This window comes from Neolamprologus multifasciatus, chromosome 12 (genome assembly GCF_963576455.1).
Source record: "Neolamprologus multifasciatus chromosome 12, fNeoMul1.2, whole genome shotgun sequence".
Taxonomy (NCBI): Eukaryota; Metazoa; Chordata; class Actinopteri; order Cichliformes; family Cichlidae; genus Neolamprologus; species Neolamprologus multifasciatus.
Window position 1 is genome coordinate 30,814,070 of NC_140450.1, and position 19,712 is coordinate 30,833,781.

Sequence of the window (19,712 nt, forward strand, 5' to 3'; positions counted from 1 at the left end):
TGACAAGTTATTCCTTAAGATACCCTTTCACTGCTTCATGAATGTCCAAGTTGAAACAGAGGCATATATATATATATATATATATATATATATATATATATATATATATATATATATATATATTATATTATATTATACACACACATTATATATATAATGTGTGTGTGTGTGTGTGTATAAAATGTTTAATAGTTAGGACAGATTTTTCTGGGGAAAGGTTTAACAACTTGTTCAAAAACAAGTCGAGAATAGACATTACAATAAAAACACAACATCAGAAATTTATTGTAATATTTTGAGAGAAACATGACATTTCAAGGAGATTTCTGCAGCAGCAAAGGAGGTGGTTTTGCTTTGCTTTCTAAAACCTTTTTTAAGCATTGGCGATTATATACATGTCCTCTCAATGTCCTTTTCGTTCAACGCTGAACATAGGCAGCCCTGATGGTCCTGTATTAATAAAAAATATATAAACAGGTAATACGAGGGGACGAGCAAGAGCTAAAGACTGAAAGTAAAGACGCCTTTTCCCCACACCTTTTTAGTTTTTATTAACTACAATAATCTTGCAATGCTCTGCCCGAATGTGCTTATACAGCTTTATATGCAGCTTCATGCAGACAGAATGAAGGCATCCAAATACAAAAAGTCCATTGCTCGTTTAATGTATCACCGCTTTAATTAGAGAGAGAAAAAAAGGATGGAATTGAGATTGTCTTAGAAAACAGGAACATTTATTTACACCAGCTAGTAGCAGAGACATACCACTACCACAAAACAATAAGGTTTAAAGTGACAGGTGTTTGCAAAACAAAGGTCCAATTTTCTGTAAAGGTGTAAAAGGATCCCCCGCCCTCCTCTGGGGTCTTCAGAGGGTAGTGCTGTCAGATGTTTTACAGGACTGGCGTGCATCATGTGTTAATATGTCTTAATAAGGTCCCAAGAAGCACAAGGTGTTGTAACAACAATAACATGGCACCAGCCAGCTGGACATCAAGCAGCCTTTTACAAAGCACACTTGATCCGTTTGGCACAAGGGCCACTAACATTGGCTGTCAACAGGAGATTAAGTTCCTATGGGAGAGGGGGAGGTCGAGACCCTGAAACATCCATGAAGACATTTGCTGGGAATGACGTGTCACACTCAAAAGTCAGCGGGCAGACGTGTGTGTCATGTTACCTGCTAAAAAAGATACGAATCTTCATCATCCAAATAAAAGTCTTTGCTTTCAGATATGATGCAAAATGGATTCATGGTGAAAAAACAAAACAGAACAAATGAAGGCAATGAATAGGACAGACCAACTGCTCTTTTAAACTCCAACAGTCTACATAGCTTTCCTAATTTACATTCATATATTTTTCTCTGTCACAATGAAAACATAAGTCAAAATCATTATTAAATATATTTAATAGAAATACACAGAAAATATTAACAACCATATTGAAAAAAGGATCCATTACAGTATTCCACAAGCAGAATATTTTGACCGTTTCAATGCAGTGGGGGCTCCCAGTGAATTCCAAAACTGGAATCTCAACCCATGCTCAAGGTCATGGTTGGCAGTGCCAATAATAGTTGACTGTGGCCACATCCCAAGAGCACCACTTTGTATCCTGTTATCTTTGGACACTCTGATTGAAAGGAGTCTCCTGTGGGCCAGAGAAAGTGAAAACCCCTGTGCTGCTGCACGTGTTCTTTAAGTTGGCGATTCAAAAGCATCTTAAACCACGCCACCTCTTTAGGTTAGTGGTCTGGTTCTAAAGTTCCAAGTGAAACAACAGCTGAGTATAAAGAGAAGAGATATATGAGGAAAATTAAGCCTGTGACAGAACGATGACAGAAACTCTGTTAAGCTGAACTCAGTGGAATCACAGCCCATCATTCCTAGATGACTCCTCACAGCACCAGCCTGTCCTCCCCTCCCTCCTGGATGATCTGACCGATAGACTCCCGGTTCTTTGCCCTTATAAAGCACTGCCTCTTGCACTCCATCAGCTGCTCTAGGTCACGCCACATCTTCACCTGCTCCATGTTGGCGCTGTGGCTCTCCCTCACCGTCTTCTGTTCCTCTCGCAACTTCTGGAGACCACACGTGAAAAGAGATATTGGTGAAAAATACCTGTTTGCTCAAAATGAAATGAACCCCAACATGATCACATTTGTGCCAACCTGGTGCAAACAAAACTATGTTAAATCTGTCTCATTATGACATTCTACTGTCCTTTGAAGACCTGAGATAAAAACAACAGGCATTTATTCAAAGACAGAATTCAGATTTGATGCCATATATCTTAATATAACCTCAACTCAGTAAACTAGATGCATATTTATGGCATTTCTAGAGAATTCTATAAGGAATTTGCTTGCACTTTTATAGAGTAATACATAGAATTTACTGTTTTGTTTTGTGTCCTGATGTGAATGTTCAGGTGTATTCCTTACTATGCATTACTTTACTTCCAAAGCAAACTCTGTGAAACCTCTTTGGCTAACCTGTGTGTCCTCAGATCATGTTCTTGACAGAATAAAGGAATATTTCCAAGTATTGACCCGTCCTAGAATCTGCTAGGTCAGCACTCGCTCAGCACACTTTTCTCACCTTGCCAAGTAACTCCTGTTCGGAAATATTCTTCATGTACACTTCCCTACAGTGAACAAGAGGAAGATTAGTAACATGTGTGCAACAGCCATTTCTCAAGCTGATTTCACCCCACGTATTAAAAATAAAAGGTGTGTCATCACAACAGCAAGGAAACGGTGGCAGTAGATTAACTGGCTTTATTGTAATGAGAGCCTGCTGTAATAAAAAAGGCCATTCATCTCCCAAGCAGCTGGCTGGCCTGGCTCAGCAGGCTCACCTCATGGCTTTCTTCTTCTCTTGCGGATCGGGAGACACGTAGGCCTTCATCTCCTCAGCTGCCCTCTGTATTTGCATCTCAAGGATCTGCCGAGGACAGAGAGGCACAGATCCGAGTTTACAGTTTGTGCCAGTGGGTGCTTGTGGGGGCAGGTGGCTTACAAAATGCTGCAGCATTGTATGCACTCATGTTTCTAATTTGGCTTGAAAACAGCGATAACAGTGCACAGTCTTTGGTCCTGCTTTAAGTACTGTAACTACTGTATCTTTTCAAAATACTTGCCTGTGACATGGTGTTGATATGATGGTATCGGTTTTCCTTCTGTGCCATCTCATCCCTCAGTGCTTTCACCTCCTGTGATTTAAAGAGAAGATGGACGTTCTTATATAACCACGCTAAAGATCAAACATGTGCTAATACACGGGAAAAAAAGCACGTAAAATTCACCTAAACTGCTGTGCATATGAAACCCTTGCACTATAATAATTATACCTGCTCCAGTTTTGATCTGTTGCTCTCCAAACCAGCAGCACAGCTTTCATACTGTGCCTTCTTTTCTTCATACTCTTGGCCTAACTCCTATGAAGAATCCGAGCAGGACACACCGGAACAGAAAAGCAAATCCATTACTAGACAGTAAGAACTGAGACAAATGCACTATTATCAACACTCGTGTCCCGCTCACAGCACTGTTTAATGTCAACAAAAGATCCCAGCTGTAGTTTTAGCACTTTAACCACTTACAGAGTCTATTTATGTCTTCCAGTTGCAGCTCTTTATTAACAGACGTGACCCATTGAGATGTAAGAGCAATTCTGGGCACACATGTAGGAAAATTAAATCCTCTGCTCCAGCTCAGGGATGCAGGATGCTTTCCCATTATACATTTATTTATGGATCATGAAAATTACTCTTAATGGACCTTGTCCATGGTAGCATAATATAAAAGTGAACTTCTACTTGTTCGCAGAAACAGAATTAGGACTCACCGAAGATATTTTGGAGCATGAATTACCCACTCTTTCTGAAAGTTATACTCTGTAATGAAAAATCCGTACCAAATTCTTGCCAGGATCCTTTTCCTGACAGGCTGGGTGTTAAACAGGGATGCTGTTTTGTCATGTGAGCTGAAGGTCCTTGTTTCAGTATGGTCTTTGGCACATCAAACTGTCTTTACAAACACCGTTTGATGTGCCGTGGGGTTTCTTTGAAGTTCTCGTTTAATAATTCAGATGATGCTCACCTGACTCTGCTGTCTCAGTGACCTCAGTTCTTTAATAATTGGTGCTAGCGCAGACTTCTTCTCCACTATCATTGAGTTTAGCTTCTTCACCTTCAAAAAACACAAGATAACGGCACACACTGCATTAACAATAACGACACAAAACACAAAAAAGGAGTCCTACAATAATCACACACACATGTACCTTTGTATGCATTCACAGACTTAAGAGTAAACAGCAGGTAATGCAACTGTGACTAATGATGAAGTTAGACAGCATTGTCAACCAGATCAACATTTGGAGAAAGTGCCTATAGCGTGTGTGTAAGTAGGTAAGTATTGATTGAAACATTCCAGATTTCAGTTTTATGGGTTTGAAATGCCATTTTAAAATTTCTGTGTAACAGCGTCCTTTCAGCATGGATGCAGGTATATTTGATATCATCATTAACAAGCAGTCTTACAGTCTGCAGAAGTACACACGCTACCGAATTCATAAAAAAGTCACAACGGATGTCCTGGGCTTCCACACAAAAGGATGATGATGGAAGTTATGAACTAGTATTCTTGTTGTAACTTCCCATTACTGACAACAATAAAATCAAACTTTCAGCTTTAATTAAATATCCCGAGCATCAACACAGGTTATTATTTGCTAACTTGTGCTGAAATTTCACTTGGCTGTAGTTATTTTAGACTTTCGTAAACTCCCTAAAGGCCAAACTCCAGGGAAAGTGCAGATAAATAAATGGTGGCTAAATGAATAGTTCAAATCATGGACTGTGTGTGTGCATGCTGGTTCACTGTCCAGCTCAAGACAGGATCATACATTTCACATTTTCCCTGCTGTGGGAAAACAAAATGTGGGCGGTAAAAGAAGAAAAAAAAAAAAGTCTATTACAAATTATAGTGAGCCTGTATCCACAATACGAGGGCCATAAAACTGAATCAGCTAAATGGGCTTCAATCAATTAAACTGCAACACTGGTGCTTTTCTTTTCAGTGGCATATCATATTCTCCTACACACACAGACACACATGTACACAGACACACACACGGTTAAAGTTAAAGTTATGCTTTAACTGACAACACTGGAGACAATCATGTCATTTAAGCCATTTCAATGCTAACAGTATTTGTTGGCACATGTGCAATAAGCCTTTTACGCCTATGGTAGACACTGCATGCTTATCGGGGTTCTGTCTGTAACTGTGTTGGCTACGTCCGAATGAAGATGTGAAGAACATTAAATTGGACATGCTCTGCTTTTCCTTATTTTCTATCATAAATACAATGTTCCAATAGTGATTGCTCATACGCTCTTAGCAAGATGGCTAAAAGTTCAAATAATGAGGTACAAGTAACCCATGTCAATGAAAAGCTCAGAGTGCAGACTGCTTTAAACACTCAGTTGTTTCTTCTCCTGGCTTTATATGAACTCACTGAGAACAGACTAAATAATCAATAATCAGTATGTATCTATAGTAACTACTAAGCCTACAGTAAGTCAAATAGCACTTCAGATTAAAAAACAAACAAAAAGTATACTCACCATTTCAGACATGTCATCCAGAGTGCGGCCCTTCTTCTCATCTAGCTCACTCTTGATGGCAGAAACCCTCTCCAGCTCTTCCTGAGTATCACTGTAGCCAGAGATCCCCTTCTCAGCCTCCACGGCTTGCTTTAAAACACAGCACAAATAGTCAGATATTGTTTTTTGATGATTAGGAATATTGTCTTCGATTTCAGACATACCACCTAAATTCCCCAATAATTGGGATTCTGCATATAATGCAAATTAATACAGAACGCAGCGATTTGAAAATCATAAACCCATATTTTATTCACAATACAACCAAGAAAACATACCAGCTGTTTAAACTGAAACATTTCACCATTTCAGGAACCAATCGTGTTACTGTCAACAGGTCAATAAATGATTGGGTATAAAAAGAGCATCGAGGAAGTGAAGAAAGGCAGAAAGGCAGAGGTAGACAGCCTAACAGCGGTAAAAATGGCCATGCCGCAGCATTTTTTGAAACATGTTACTGCAATCAAATTGAAAAAAGGCTAATATATTTCTTAAAATGTTCTCACGTTAAACATTTGATAGGTTTTAATACTCCATTTTGAATAAAATGTGGGTTTATGAGATTTGCAAGTCACTGCATTCTGTTTTAATTTACAATTTATACATTTCATGGAATTGGGGCTTAATATTGCGCCACGTAAAATTAACATTAACAGGGTGTCTGTCATTTGATCTCTAAAATGCATAAGGAGGTATGATGCGTTAAAAGGGGGGGGGGCTCATAAGCAAGACATTTTTCCAACCAGAAATGTGATCAGAAGGAAAACGTCCATTGCTTTATCAAATCCTTGTGTGGGATGCAGACAGAGGAAGAGCAGCAGATGGAACTGTCAGAAATAGTAGCTCAGCCTGCGTCAGAGAGCCCATCAACAAGTCAGGTGCTGGGACTACACAAAGGTGTGAAGCCCTTTCTAGGAAACTTCTACCACTTCACTGTTAGCAGAAAGTATGTGAATGGGAGGATCAAGTGAAAACAACACATTTGGACTGACAGTATGACGAAGGGGGAGGAGGTGGGGCGGTTATTGTATGAATATGACAGTTCAGAGAGGACAGCAGGAGCAGTTAGGAAGATTTCTCTGGTCCAGATCCAAATACTAAATATTAAATTATTACTGAAGGGTGTCTTTAATGAGACTTCTGTTTATTTAAGTATATCACGGTAAGCCTATGTGGGATCCACTGTTGACTTTCCTTATGGTTTGTGCTGTAGCATCACAATAGTCTTCAGAAAGTAACGTGAAGTTGTGAATCCCAGTCCTTCCTCTGCTTTATTGTAAATAAATGAACGATTCTGCTTCTATTCAATTCAATTCAATTCAATTCAATTTTATTTATATAGCGCCAAATCACAACAAATGTCACCTCAAGGCGCTTCTCTCACGTGAAATTCAAAATCAGGAATTACCAGTTTCTGCTGGACAGCATCATGTCTCTGCTTGAGAAGCTCCTCTGTGCGCTGCACGACTCCATAATCTGCTTTCAGCTCAGCGATTTCCTGGCGTTTCTTCTTGTATACTGTTCCCTTGCTGCGGAGTTTCGCCACTAATCGTTTCATCTTAGAAGAACAACGAAACAGAATTCGGCATTAGTCACAAATGCGAAGGAACACATTATGGACATGCCTGTAAGTCCTGGATAAACACATTTTGGGCAGATTGTTATTGCTTTTGGGTTTTTTGGTGGTGCAGTAATTAATACTGGAATTAAAACCAGCTGACAGATTGTAAAGGAAACAGGCCAGTCGGTGCCTTTCTATTGTTTGCGTTATTTGCGTGTTCTCCTAGTGGCTGCATGGGTTCTCTCCAGGTACTCCGGCCTACTCCCACAGTCCAAAGACATGCTTGTTTGCTTAATTAGTGAATCTGAATTAGCTGTAGCTGTGAACAAGATCATTTAGTGTTACTCAAAGGTTGCATGAAAATACCCAGCAGCTCTATATTCAATATGTCCACTATCCCTCCTCTACACATGCCCAAACCATCCCCGCCTTACCTCTCTGACTGTCTCCAAACAACTCAACCTGACTGTACCTCTGATGTGTTCATTTCTAGTACTTCCCTCGCTTCCATCAAAGACTTTAGTATCAACTCTGACACTTACAGCTCTGCCTCCTGTCTTTTTTCCAGTGCCAACATCTGCTAACATTAAATCATAGCAGGTGTCAATGCAGTCTTGTAAACCTTCCCTTTCACTCTCACTGCTATCCTAATGTCAAATGTCACCTCTGATACTCGTCCCCAGCCGCCCTGCCTGCACTCTCCTTCACCTCTCTTTGTGAGCTGCTGCTCGAAGATTTTGGAGTCAACTAACTTTACTACCTCTACTTGCTACTTCACCTTTCCACCTGCCTCCCTCTCGAGTACACGTATCCATTCTGTCTTACTACTACCGACTTTTAGTCCTCTTCTCTCTAGATCATACCTCCAGGAAAGAAGACAAATTCCTTGTTTTCTTTCCTCACCAATTCATCTGGTAACTCTTCGCTACTTTTGTTGAGCCAGAGTTCAGGCAGGATTTGAGCTTGTCTCAAATCCTGCCTGAACTCTGGCTCAACAATCTTCCTTTTTCAGCTTCCACCATTTAATCTTTGCCTCTGGCTTCACTTGCTGCTTCTTCTTAATGTCATCCTACAGACTCAGATTCTCCCTGGACCCCACCTTGCAGTCTCCAAACTCTTTCATATTGTACCTTCTGCATAGAATATAGGCCATCTGCATGCACCTACCTCCACTCATTTACATCACCTCTTAAAGTATGTGATCACCACAGCTTTACCATTTGTCTTTCTGCATTTCTATCCTTAATACCATCCCTGCCCAACACCTCCCCCTCACCTCTTCATCTACATGTCCACTGAAGTCTCCTCCAAACACCACTCTCTCCCCTCTCTGCCACTTCCTTTCCCCTTTCTACCTAATATTCAATTTGTTGGACACACACACACACTGACAACATTCATCATCACCCCTTCAATTCAATTTCAAGCATTTCAGTTCATCATCCTCTCTGACACTCTCTTCACCTCCACAACACTATTCACTTACTCTTCACGCAAGCTCACCCCTGCTCATTTCTCTACATATCTACATTATGGGAGAACAGCTTGAGTACATATCTAATGCTTCTGACCTTGTTTCCCTGTAAGTAGTCTCCTGCACAATATATCCACCTTCTTTTTTTCCCCATCATGTCAATCAGCTCTCTGCCTCTACCAATCATAATCCCTACATTTAAGGTCCCTATTCACACCCCCACACTCAGATCCTTCCCTTACTATCTCCGAACACGCTTCCCCTCTCCTCTTCCTTTGTCATCAGCCAACAGTAGCACAGTTTCCACTGGCACACTGCTGGCCAACAGTACTGGAGGTGGTTGTTGTTGACCTGGGACCCGACCAATCCGATATAGAAGTCTCACTCTTGATGACCTGCGTGTTTGATTTGGCAAAGAATTTACGTCACCTGCACTTCCTGATGCAACCCTCCCCATTTATCTAATGTAAATATTGATTATAGGGCCTTCAAAATAAGACACATACATTTTGATATTATTGATGGTTCTGTGAAGCATATTAAAACCTGCTGTAACAAAGAAAGTGTAAAGTTGATATGGAAACTGCAATGAAAGAGGCCTAAACACAGTTTATATTTGGAGGCATGGTGTCCGGCACAGCTGTGATACTATGAAAGGCTACAGGAGAAGACAATGGCTTGAGCCAGGGGAGGGAAGGGATTAGAGAACAACAGCGGCTGCAATGAAGAGGCCTGGAGGCCATGCTATGATCTGAAAGAGTCACCCGATCCTTTGAGATTCACAGCCAGCTATGTGCAGCAAACAGCTTCATCTGACAGAATAACTGCTTTAAGTGGATGCTCACTTACTCCCCACCCCAAATGTCTGCTGGGACACACTGAAACTCCTCCACAATGAAGAGCAGCTATAAATGAACACGGACACAGAAGAACAGCCCCAGAAATCACAGAATGTGCTTCATGCGGATCAATGCGTGTGTGTTTGTGTGCACATTTATTCTTTGTGTATTTTGGAACGTCAAGGGCAGACGTGACTGCAAGAGGAATTAACAGAGCAGAATTATACTGCATAGTGTTCCTGACACTGTATCCCCAAAACAACTGCTGTTAAAATGGACGGTGGCTCATTCAGCAGTACACCCACACACAAGCAGACCAGTTAACAAAACCCTCAACCGTGCAGCGTATGCTCCAAATAACTGCACGTGGGACAAACAGCAGGAAATCAAAATAAATCCACATTATTTCAAGTTTTTGAAAAAAGCGTTAGTCGGATTTGTGACTGAAGTAAGACTAAATTTAACCAGAGTGACGAGGATGCTGGTTAAAATGGTTTCTTGTTACTTTCCAACCAATGACGAACAGATGCAGTCATCCCCCCTCAGAGAGACCCTGCAGTTGGTGGGCGGCATGTGATGACACGTAATCGTCAGAATGGAAAATACCTCTGATAAAGTGATCATCTCCACTGCGGCTGATAGCCCGAAACTACAGGAGGAGTCTGATAAGCCGCGTTTGACAAAACAGTTTCCATTCACTTCATTCATGTGTCGTCTCAAGGGCCTCTTTGTTTCTACAAACAGCTCTCTAATTTCAGTTAAAGAGTCTCAAATTGATTGTAATACATTGTCATGACGAATGTAAAATATAATAGTGTGCCTCATACTTCACTGTTTCTAACTATATTTTGTGGTGGAGAGTTTGTGCCTATTTTTTGTGTCGCCAAACATGTCCATTTGTTTAAAATAATGATGCAATATAATAACGTATTTTACTATTAATGTAGTTATGCTTAAGGTGATTAAAAAAGCTGTAAGAAATCAGGGCTAAACATATTCATCACATTTTCCACATCAGCAACTTAATGCATTCCTTCGCCAACTCAGTTCATGCAGCTTGTTCTGTGGTTCAAAAGGCTGCCATATAAAAATGTGTTCCCTCAGCTGAGAATCTGCATCGCTCTAACAGCACGCTCCCAGGAAAAGAATTTGCAAAAGTGCCGCGTTTCCATTTTACATTAAACGGAAACTCTGCTGTGAGGTCTGTTGTGTTTTCATCATATGCTACAGTATTGCCTCTACACTAACATAATGTCAATGCAGAGCTGTTCTGGCTTTGGTGCCTTTTGGGGAACAGCCTGGATTTCTACAGGTTTTGGGGCTCATTACTACATGCTTTTACTGGTTGTACTAACAATTTTGGAATGAAAATCGCAGTGTACAAAATCTTTTTTGATTTTGTTTTTAGGGATCATGGATCCAGCAATATTGCTGTGCTGTGCTGGTGTCAGCTTTAGGAAACCATGGAAACTGATTCTAGAAAATTGAGCTGTGATGGTCCCAGCGCAGCTCCCATTCATTAGCATCTCTCTGCTCTTTCAGAGCAGTCAGCTCCGTAACTTTAAATTTAGTCTACTGGCCAGCTGAGAAGTGATTACTCAAGTCTTTTGCCAGATTTTGTTTAAGTTTATTCTATATTAAGTTCACTTTAACTGATCAGCACCATACCACGTGTCTGAAAGGACAAGGAGTACATCTTGTCATGGGATATAAATAGAGAGCAAAGTCTCTCTACCCAAAGACTGCTCAAGGTTTTTTTGTCCAGCTGACTTGAATTAGGAGACTGATTACACTAAAGATTAAGAAAAAGGCCAACTTTCAGGAAGTTTGTCCAGTACAATCCTTGTTCTGGACATTCTCTCTTTTGTGTTCTATTTGTGACTGTGCATGGGAATGTGGGGGAGTGCAGGGAAAAGGGATAAGTAACATTAGACAGTGAGCCTGTCTATGTTTGGATAAGAACAAAAATAGCCTCTTGTGTTTTCTGTGGATTGCAAATCTTCTAGCACTTTCTTTGATAAAGCTGGAGATGATAGCGGTGTCCTGTTTCTAAAAACTCCTTTTTTTGGAGCCACAAAAAAACAAAAAACACACACGCACACACGCAAAAATCCCCAGCAAATATTGCAGTGATTTGTGAGTGTGTGTACCGGCAGTGTACCTCATCACCACGAATGACCTCTTCCCCATCTGAGCCTCGTGTCTGGTTTGTCCTCTGCCTCAGCTCCCTCTCTGCCGCAGCCAGCTCCTCCCTTGCTTCCTGAAGCTCCTCTGCCTTTGACTCCTTCCTTCGAGCGATGATGGAGGCCTACAAGGGTCAGGTCATAGACATATACAAACACGATAAATCCATGGAAAATATGCGAAAATGAAAGAGCTGAAAAAAAAACAAAACATTTTTCCTATGACACACACTGAGAACAGAATAAAGATCACTGTGTTCAGTCGTTGACCTTTCAAATGAAAAACATCTTTCTGTTTCCTCTTCTTAACCTATTTAGGAACAGATGGACAAAGGGATGAATGATTGTACAATATACATCTTTAGAGTGAAAAACCTTAAGAATTTGAGTTTTCTGAAATAAACACAGGGTCACAGTAAGATGTTTTGCATTCAGACCTATCCTTTGGTCTATTTGCATGTTCTACGCACACTTATGCAAGCTCCATCTGCTCAGCAATCAATCTTTCCTCCAACTCTGTTATGAATATAATTCTGTAGTCCCTTTTGTGGATTCTGAAAGGTCTCTGTTCCATAAACAGCCAAAATTTCCAGTTTGTATTGTGTGTGTACTAAGTAAATACTGGTGCAGACATGTCCCTTTTATCATACCACAAATTGCACATCCTGGATCCCTCTCCTCTTGTCTTTTACCATATATGTGAGCAGAAGAAGCAATGAACAAAATGAGACATTGTTCCCTAAGAGCCTCATTTTAAAGTAATTAAATATGATGTTTGGCACAACTGTATCAAAAATTTGTTTGGTTATTGCTCGGCTACAACTTTATATTATGATCTCAGAAGTAACAGTGTTCTTAACATGAATTACATTAAGGTTCCTTTTAACCTGTGGGAAAAAAATGTAGCTGATTAAAGAGTCAAAACTAGACAGAACAATGAATGACTGAAAGAATGAACACAGTCAGCACCTGTTGTCTGTAAAGGGAGAGTTTGTCATCCATGGGGTCATATCTCATCATCCTCTTCTCAATCAGCTGGTTTATCTGAGAATCTGCTTCTTTAATCTGTGAAAGAGTAAATTAAAGGACATTTAGAATCTTGTAGGTACACAAGGATAATACCAAACCCTGGTCCTCCAGACCTTGTCCTCCAGCTCCTGGAGATCAGCCTGGCCCATCGCAGGCTCTGATGCCACCTTCTGCAGGAACTGCACGGTACGCCTCATGCCCTCCAGCTCCTTGGGAAGCTTCTCAGAGACCATGTAGGAGTTGATCTTGATCTCCTCTTCGAGTCGCTTCATTAAGCCTGAAAGAGACCAATATTTTCTTTAAGCTATTTTAAACCTCTTTCAGGCATTCAGTGCCTAATAACAAAAATATATGGTAAAACAACTATTCTGCTAAAATGTTATTGTAGAAAGACAAGCGCTTATTAAATGTATACTAAACATCAGCAGCTCCATTTAGCGCGTCTGATTATTGACTTTAATTGTGCAGGTCCATCTCTGTCTGCACCGCAGTCGTTTTAGAAACTGCAAATGTGTAAATCTCTCATTTGGCTAAAGATGCCAACAGCAGATGAGAACAAAAGGCGACAATTTCACCATCAGATAAGCTCTATTAGAGCACTTCAAGGATCAGCATAATCAGAGGGTCTCAGCAGATGAAAGCCAGTTAGCAGAGAGACACCCGCATCACACTCTGATGTGACCTTGAATCCACCCATCCAGCTGTATGCATGGAGCAGGGACATGGCTACTCACTCTCTGGATTAGCATCTGCTGCAGCTTGTCGCAAATCCTTCAACTGCTGCTCTGATCTCAGCAGCCTCTGCTCAGCCTGAAACAGCTGAACACACAGAAACAGTCACAGATACAGGCACTGTCAGGAAATCAGAGCACTACTTTCATATGAAATCATCTTCCTGTTTTCCGCATTGATGTGCCAGTTTTCAGTCGATAAAATATCTAGAAACAATGAAAGTGAAAATAAAAAGAAGACTTTAACATGTGTTAGTCAGCCTGAGGCAGCAGTCGTGGATGTGTTTGATACCGATGAGACTGTGCGCCAACTGTTTGCAACGCTGTATCGTATTTTTTTGCTGTTGTACACTTCTTATGTTAAATGCTAAAATCTGACAAATGCAAAAATAGAAAACTCACTCAGCAAAGTAAGTCCTTCTAGAATCTAGTTTTGCCACCTGGGAGTCACTCTGCAAATCCTCTGAGCACCAATTTGGGCAGTTATTTTACAGCATTAAACTACAGACATTAGACTCATTTTATATCATTTGTTGCATACAGCTCACTGTGTGACCAGTGAAACGCCTCTTTTTTGTTAGTGTACAGAAGACAGAAATCTGTCACCTCGACTAAAAAAGGGCTTAAATTATGAGAAATAATTGTATAAAATTACAGTAAAATTTCTGGTAGCTCATTGCCCAGAATATCTTGCATTTATAATTACTTGTTAATTCACAGAAAATATCCTTGTTCTGTTTTGTCGTTGCCATTTCTCTATTAGTTAATGACATTGGTGTATTATGAATGGTCATGGGTGACATCAGCAGGAAAAGCTGTAAAACTTACGAACAAACACAAAATTTATGCCCTCCTTTACAGTGTTCAAAGCCAGCCGGTGGGCCAGACTGGACTCTTTGATGGGCTGATTCTGTGTGACAACGCTCACTATACACTAACAAAAATAGTCACAGACAGATAATTATTATAGAATCAACAGCCAAAAGTGATAAAAAGGTGCTTACAAAGGTTGCCCAAAATGGCCCAAGATAAGGTTTCTAAAAGCTTTTTCCCAAGAAATTATATTTCTACGATCATTGTTGTTCTTACAGAATTCCTACAGATTTCAGTTCAGTTTCTTTCTTGTGATGTATCAGCCAAAACTAAACTGAAATGAAAACAAAAAACTAAAACAAACAATAAAAACTCTGTGAGCAGAAAACTCCACATTAAATCCAAACCCAGATTTTGCCAGACACAGTTGTTTTTTTAAACTCCATCAAGCAAGAAAGGAGAAGCAAAAGACAATGAGAAAAGGCAGTGTGCATAACGGCCCACAAACTTGTTTAACTTGATTGTCATGACTTGCTAAAATATACTGTGATGAACAAAAGCGCTGATAAATGACACAAGTAATCCCAAGTATTTACCTGATTCTTTTGCTCTTGCTTCTGGTGAGTCAGCGCCTCCTCCCTCTCCTTCTCCACCCGCAGCTGCCTGGCCTGCTCCAGCATCCGCTGATGGTTAGACACCGACTCCACCTAGTGGAAAGAAAACACCATTCAGTGCTGCGGCAGTCATCGGAGGGTCAGCGAAAATAACTGCGACCCTCTGACAGAGTCAGGTTTCACCTTTTAACAGGGCCTGTAAGTAAGACCTAGAAATTCAGCACCTCATTACTTGTAGCCTTGTTAAGCAGCCTTGCAGCCTGTCACATCCCTGTCAGGTTTATTAGAGGAGCTGATAATATATGTTTGAGGTCATGTTTTCATTCCACAGTCAATTCTAAAGCCTTCCAATCATTGCAGGAGTGCCGCAGCCTCCCAGAGCAGTCTGCCTTACCCTCTTCTTCAGCCTCTCCACACGTTTGATGAGCTGGTCTTTCTCTTCCTCCATGGCACTAATGTCCTGTTATTGCAGAAAAGATGAATTAATGTCATGAATGTCAGTTAAGCTTATGAAAAAGTTCTACTGTCATTTATTACACAACAAATATAATTGAAATCAATATGTGAGTTTCATACTGACGAAAGATTATAATCAGTAACTTCTAACAAGCAGTGTAGTAGTAGTAGTAGTAAAGAGTAGTAAAGAGTAGTAAAGAGTAAAGCGTGACTACAGTGTGAAAAAGTGTTTGCACCCTTCCTGATTTTCTAGTGTTTTGCATAATTATCACACTTACATGTTTCAGGTCAAACACATTTTAACATTAGACAAAAATAACCAGAATAAATAGAAAATGCAGTTTTTAAACGATGATTTCATTGATTAAGGGAGAAAACACAGACCTACCTGGTCCTGTGTGGAAAAGTAATTACCGCTCATGTTAAATCAAGAATTAACTCTGATAAACGACATTTTTGGAAAACAGAACTGGTCTGATGGCTGGAGCAGGCACAAATATCTTAAAAAAACAACACATCATGCCACGATCTAAAGAAACACCCTAACCCTAAAAAGAAAAAAGGCTCATGTCACATTTAAAAAATAAAAAGGTACATCATACCAACAGTAAAACCTGGAGGTGGTATTGTGATGGTTTGGGCTGTTTTGCTGCCTCAGAACCTGGAAGTCTCGCAGTAGTAAATGGAAGCATGAATTCTACCGTCTACCAAAGCATCACAAAGGAGAATGACGGCCATTTGTTCGTGACCTCAAGCTGAAGTGCCCTTGGATTTGCAGGAGGACAATAATCCAAATCACACCAGCAAGTGCACCTTTGAATGGCTTAAGAAAAAAAAACAAACAAACTTTGAAGCAGCTTAGTCAAAGACCTGACCTGAACCCAATTGGGATGCCTTAAAAAGGAAGTTCATGGTCACAAACCCTCCAGTTTCGCTGTGTTACAACAATTCTGCAAAGATGAGTGGGTCAAAATTCCTCCACAGCGCTGCAGACTCACTTGAACACTTGATTGCAGTTGTTTCTGCCAAGGGTGCCCAACCAGTTATTAGGCTTAGGGGGAATCACTTTTTCACACAGGGCCATCCAGGTTTGGATTTTTTTTCTCCCTTAATAATAAACACCTTCATTTAGAAACTGCATTTTGCATTTATGTGTGTTATCTTTGTCTAATACTTAAATTTGTTTGATGATCTGAAATATACTTTTTCACACCACTGTATTTGTTACCCTTCTTATTTCTGCTGTGGAGAAGCCTGAAGTCCTCAGCTGCTCACACTCCTTATGATAAGTCTTAAATCCTTCCACCAGCTCTTCATACTGTCAACACACATTATTTACCTTTTTATTAAAATAGCAGTTCCAGTGATGCAGGAGGTGTATGTATCTTTAATATGCTGACAAACCTGGTGATAAGTGTCATTGATTATATCGTCCTGCAGAAAATCTGCAGGCACCTCGAGCTTAACAAGAAAACGAGCCAAGTAAGCCCTCTTCTTCAGCTCAGGGACTCTCTGCAGCAGCCAGTGGAGGATTGGGTGAATCACAGGTTTGCTGCCAGTCACCAGACCCTGTCTGAAGCTGCTTCTGCAGGGAGGGATGAAGGAGGAGAGCTGATTCAAACTGCAGAAGGTGAATGGAAAACATGGAAGATCCACTGCTGCTTTTCACTGGTAGTGAGGTGATTACAAGATTTAAGGTACTTTATTTATGTGAATTCACTGTAAACAGTGAAAACTAAAGAAAAGGTGAAAAAAATGAGAGCTCTATGAATGATGTGCATGTTGAGTTTAATTTTATCAATTAATTTAATTTGAGTTATACAGTGCTAGTTCACGCAGTAACCATCATTTTATGGTGTTTTGTACCATAAGCTAACAACCCTACGATATTAAAGAGAAAAATAGAACAGCCCCACAGTCCTCTGTGAGCAAGCACTTAGTGACAGCAAGAAGAAAGAACTCCCTTTTAACAGGAAAGGATCTCTGGCAGAACCAGGCTAAGTGAGGTCAGCAATGTGTCAGAACTGGCTGAAGGGTGAGTAGAAACAAAATAAAGAGCATAGAGAAACAAGGGCAAAATACGAACAATTGGTCTTTTATAGTTTAAGATTTTTCACAGGGCCCATTTATCAAAAGACAAAACATCCTGTGTTTACACAGTTTTGAATCGTCATTGTGGGCATGTCCCATATGCCCAGTACATATGGGCATGTCCCAGTCTTGAAAGGTATTGGAGGAACATACTTCAAATCCTGTCTGCAATTCTTGAACACTCCTTCTGGCCAGACAGAGTCTTAGTAACACACCCACTCTCAATAGCTGAGAGATCTTATGTACTGTTCAAGCCTGGAAAAGATCAGTTACTCACTTAGCAATACCAACAAAACGTTCCACCAGGGGTGGGGACCCTTCCTGAAATTATTTGCAAGAGACACTTGAAGAGTGGAAAGAGATGAAAGAATTGCTCAGTGCACCATGATGGTTCAGGATCACCTGATCTAGCCGTGACTATACAAGCTTTAACAATAAATAAAATGTGAAGCCTAATCTACAAAGTCAAGAAGGTGCCCGTCTCCCAGAATTACCCTGAAACTATTTTATGTTATAGATGTTGAATTAAAAAAAAAACAAAAACTAACAAAACACTTTGAGTGAAACAAGAAATAGCGTACAACGACAATTTGTTAACATTCTAAACATCAGAATTAGATAAGGGGAAATTTAGCTGAAAGTGTCTGCAGATACTTACACATCAGAGAGATTACCAGGAGGTTTGTATTTCAGCATCCCCAGCAGAGCACATATTCTCTTCACAGTCTGTTCAGGCATTTCTTCACGGATGTCTATGGCTTGCTATAATAATAAACATCAGTGAGAGAAGTCCCGCGTTATTTCTATGAACACCACACATAATCACTCGGAAACAAGTGTAATGAACTTTAGCGTCTAGTGTTGGTAAAGATATCTGATAAAAGTATTGGTTCACCTTTGGGTCGATTTCAGCCAGAACATCGTTTAAAATCTGCAACAGCTGCATCGGTTCAAGTGAGTCAAACGTGATGAGATTGAAGTTCTTCTTGAATGGCTCCCTGTTCAGCTGTTCGACGATGAATTTCAACTGTTCGCTCATCTTGGAAAAGTGTGATTTGATGCACTTAGTGGCTCTTCTTTGCTTGATTAGCCAGCTAACGCTAACGCTTTAACTACGCTTTCTGTTGTCGACTAAGTTAGCTTAGCTCGCAAACCCGTAAAATAATTATTTAAAATCTTGCTGGTTGTGCTAGGAAGTCACTATTCAGAAATTATAACAACAATTGCAAAGTCGTCTTACACAAGTTTTAAGAAGCTAGTTAATTAGCAGAAGGAAAGGCAACGGTTACTGTGGAAACCATAAAGACGGCGTCACTGATTGGTTGCTAACCGGAAGTCGCTCTTACGGTCCGTTCAAGAGTTGTGTTCAGCTAATCCAAAATATAGTTTTGGTTCAACGGACAAAACAGTGGCGGTATAAAAGTATTCTACAATCACTGGTCAGAGGAGTAAATGGAGAAAAGCTCAGTCTAGTGTCATTCACGATCGAAATATATGAGCGCAATGCCATATATAAAGCCTTTGCCTGAGGTGAACATATCAAATAAGTTCAATTCTCCAAGCTAAAGTGAATAAAAACGCAATTTTCTTGAATATGTACTGAACATCAAGTTTAAAATGTAATTCCCGTGAGAATAGGAAGTGTGGTACGGACAGAATAACCGTTACTGCAACACAATGTTTAGACAGTCCTAAAATTTGAATAATCTGTCCGGTATGTACCTGAACGCACCAACTTAAACATTTGAGCCGCCAGGAGGCGACATTTCCACATGTTAACTGTATTTCAGTTCTCTACACGCTGAACTTTGGTCGGATTAGCCCTAGTTTTCAGAACACAACTGAAAGGACAAGTGTGCGGTGTTGCAAAATATCACGCCAGGAGCTGGGTGGGAAAGAATGAAAGATTAGTGTGTTTCTCAAAAAGAGGTCAGGCTGTATTTGCGCTTACAACAAAGTTTTGTGAACCTCGTTTTTTCTCGTTTTTTCTTAACTGAGATTCTGCACACTCAACATCACAAAATCCTCACCATGTGGGACAGGCAGGGTTTCTTACGTTGAAAGTGTCAGTTTGTCTCCTTTTATAAGACCACATATTTCGCAATAGCTGTGCTGTCATGCTAGTTTTCATTTCCTGGTGGATTCCTATTTTTCAGCTGTAACCGTCTGTACCTGGAGACAGTTTGGGGTTAAGAAGAAGCAGATCAGAAATCTAGCAGTGTTCATTTTGATGTATTTGCGGTTT

At 40.3% G+C, this 19,712-nt stretch overlaps 1 protein-coding gene across 2 annotated transcripts; it reads right to left on the reverse strand.

Moving 5' to 3' along the window:
• Positions 1–694: 694 nt before the first annotated feature.
• On the reverse strand, positions 695–19,649 carry ift81 (intraflagellar transport 81 homolog). Of its 2 annotated transcripts, none has more exons than XM_085179864.1 (19): positions 19,524–19,649; positions 18,363–19,352; positions 18,126–18,229; positions 16,781–16,961; positions 16,605–16,694; positions 15,315–15,380; positions 14,903–15,013; positions 13,497–13,581; positions 12,876–13,039; positions 12,703–12,798; positions 11,712–11,858; positions 7,085–7,234; positions 5,638–5,766; positions 4,106–4,195; positions 3,355–3,441; positions 3,145–3,216; positions 2,863–2,948; positions 2,604–2,649; positions 695–2,083 (listed from the first exon to the last, which is right to left on the reverse strand). In XM_085179864.1, the coding sequence occupies exons 2-19, from the start codon at positions 18,504–18,506 to the stop codon at positions 1,901–1,903; spliced, it is 2,031 nt and encodes a 676-aa protein (XP_085035990.1). In that variant the 5' UTR covers positions 18,507–19,352; positions 19,524–19,649; the 3' UTR covers positions 695–1,900. The 2 variants fall into 2 exon arrangements, with proteins under 2 accessions (XP_085035990.1, XP_085035989.1); XM_085179863.1 differs by having other exon boundaries at positions 19,498–19,623.
• Between the last annotated feature and the right edge of the window lie 63 nt (positions 19,650–19,712).

What these genes read in the sequence shown, in the direction of transcription:
- ift81 (XM_085179864.1), bottom strand. Translation starts at nt 18,506, where the DNA reads ATGAGCGAACAGTTGAAATTCATCGTCGAACAGCTGAACAGGGAGCCA. An exon ending in TCCAGGAGCTGGAGGACAAG is followed by an intron (nt 12,799 to 12,875) that starts GTCTGGAGGACC and finishes ACTCTTTCACAG; the next exon opens with ATTAAAGAAGCAGATTCTCA. An exon ending in ACAGATCAAAACTGGAGCAG is followed by an intron (nt 3,217 to 3,354) that starts GTATAATTATTA and finishes TTTAAATCACAG; the next exon opens with GAGGTGAAAGCACTGAGGGA.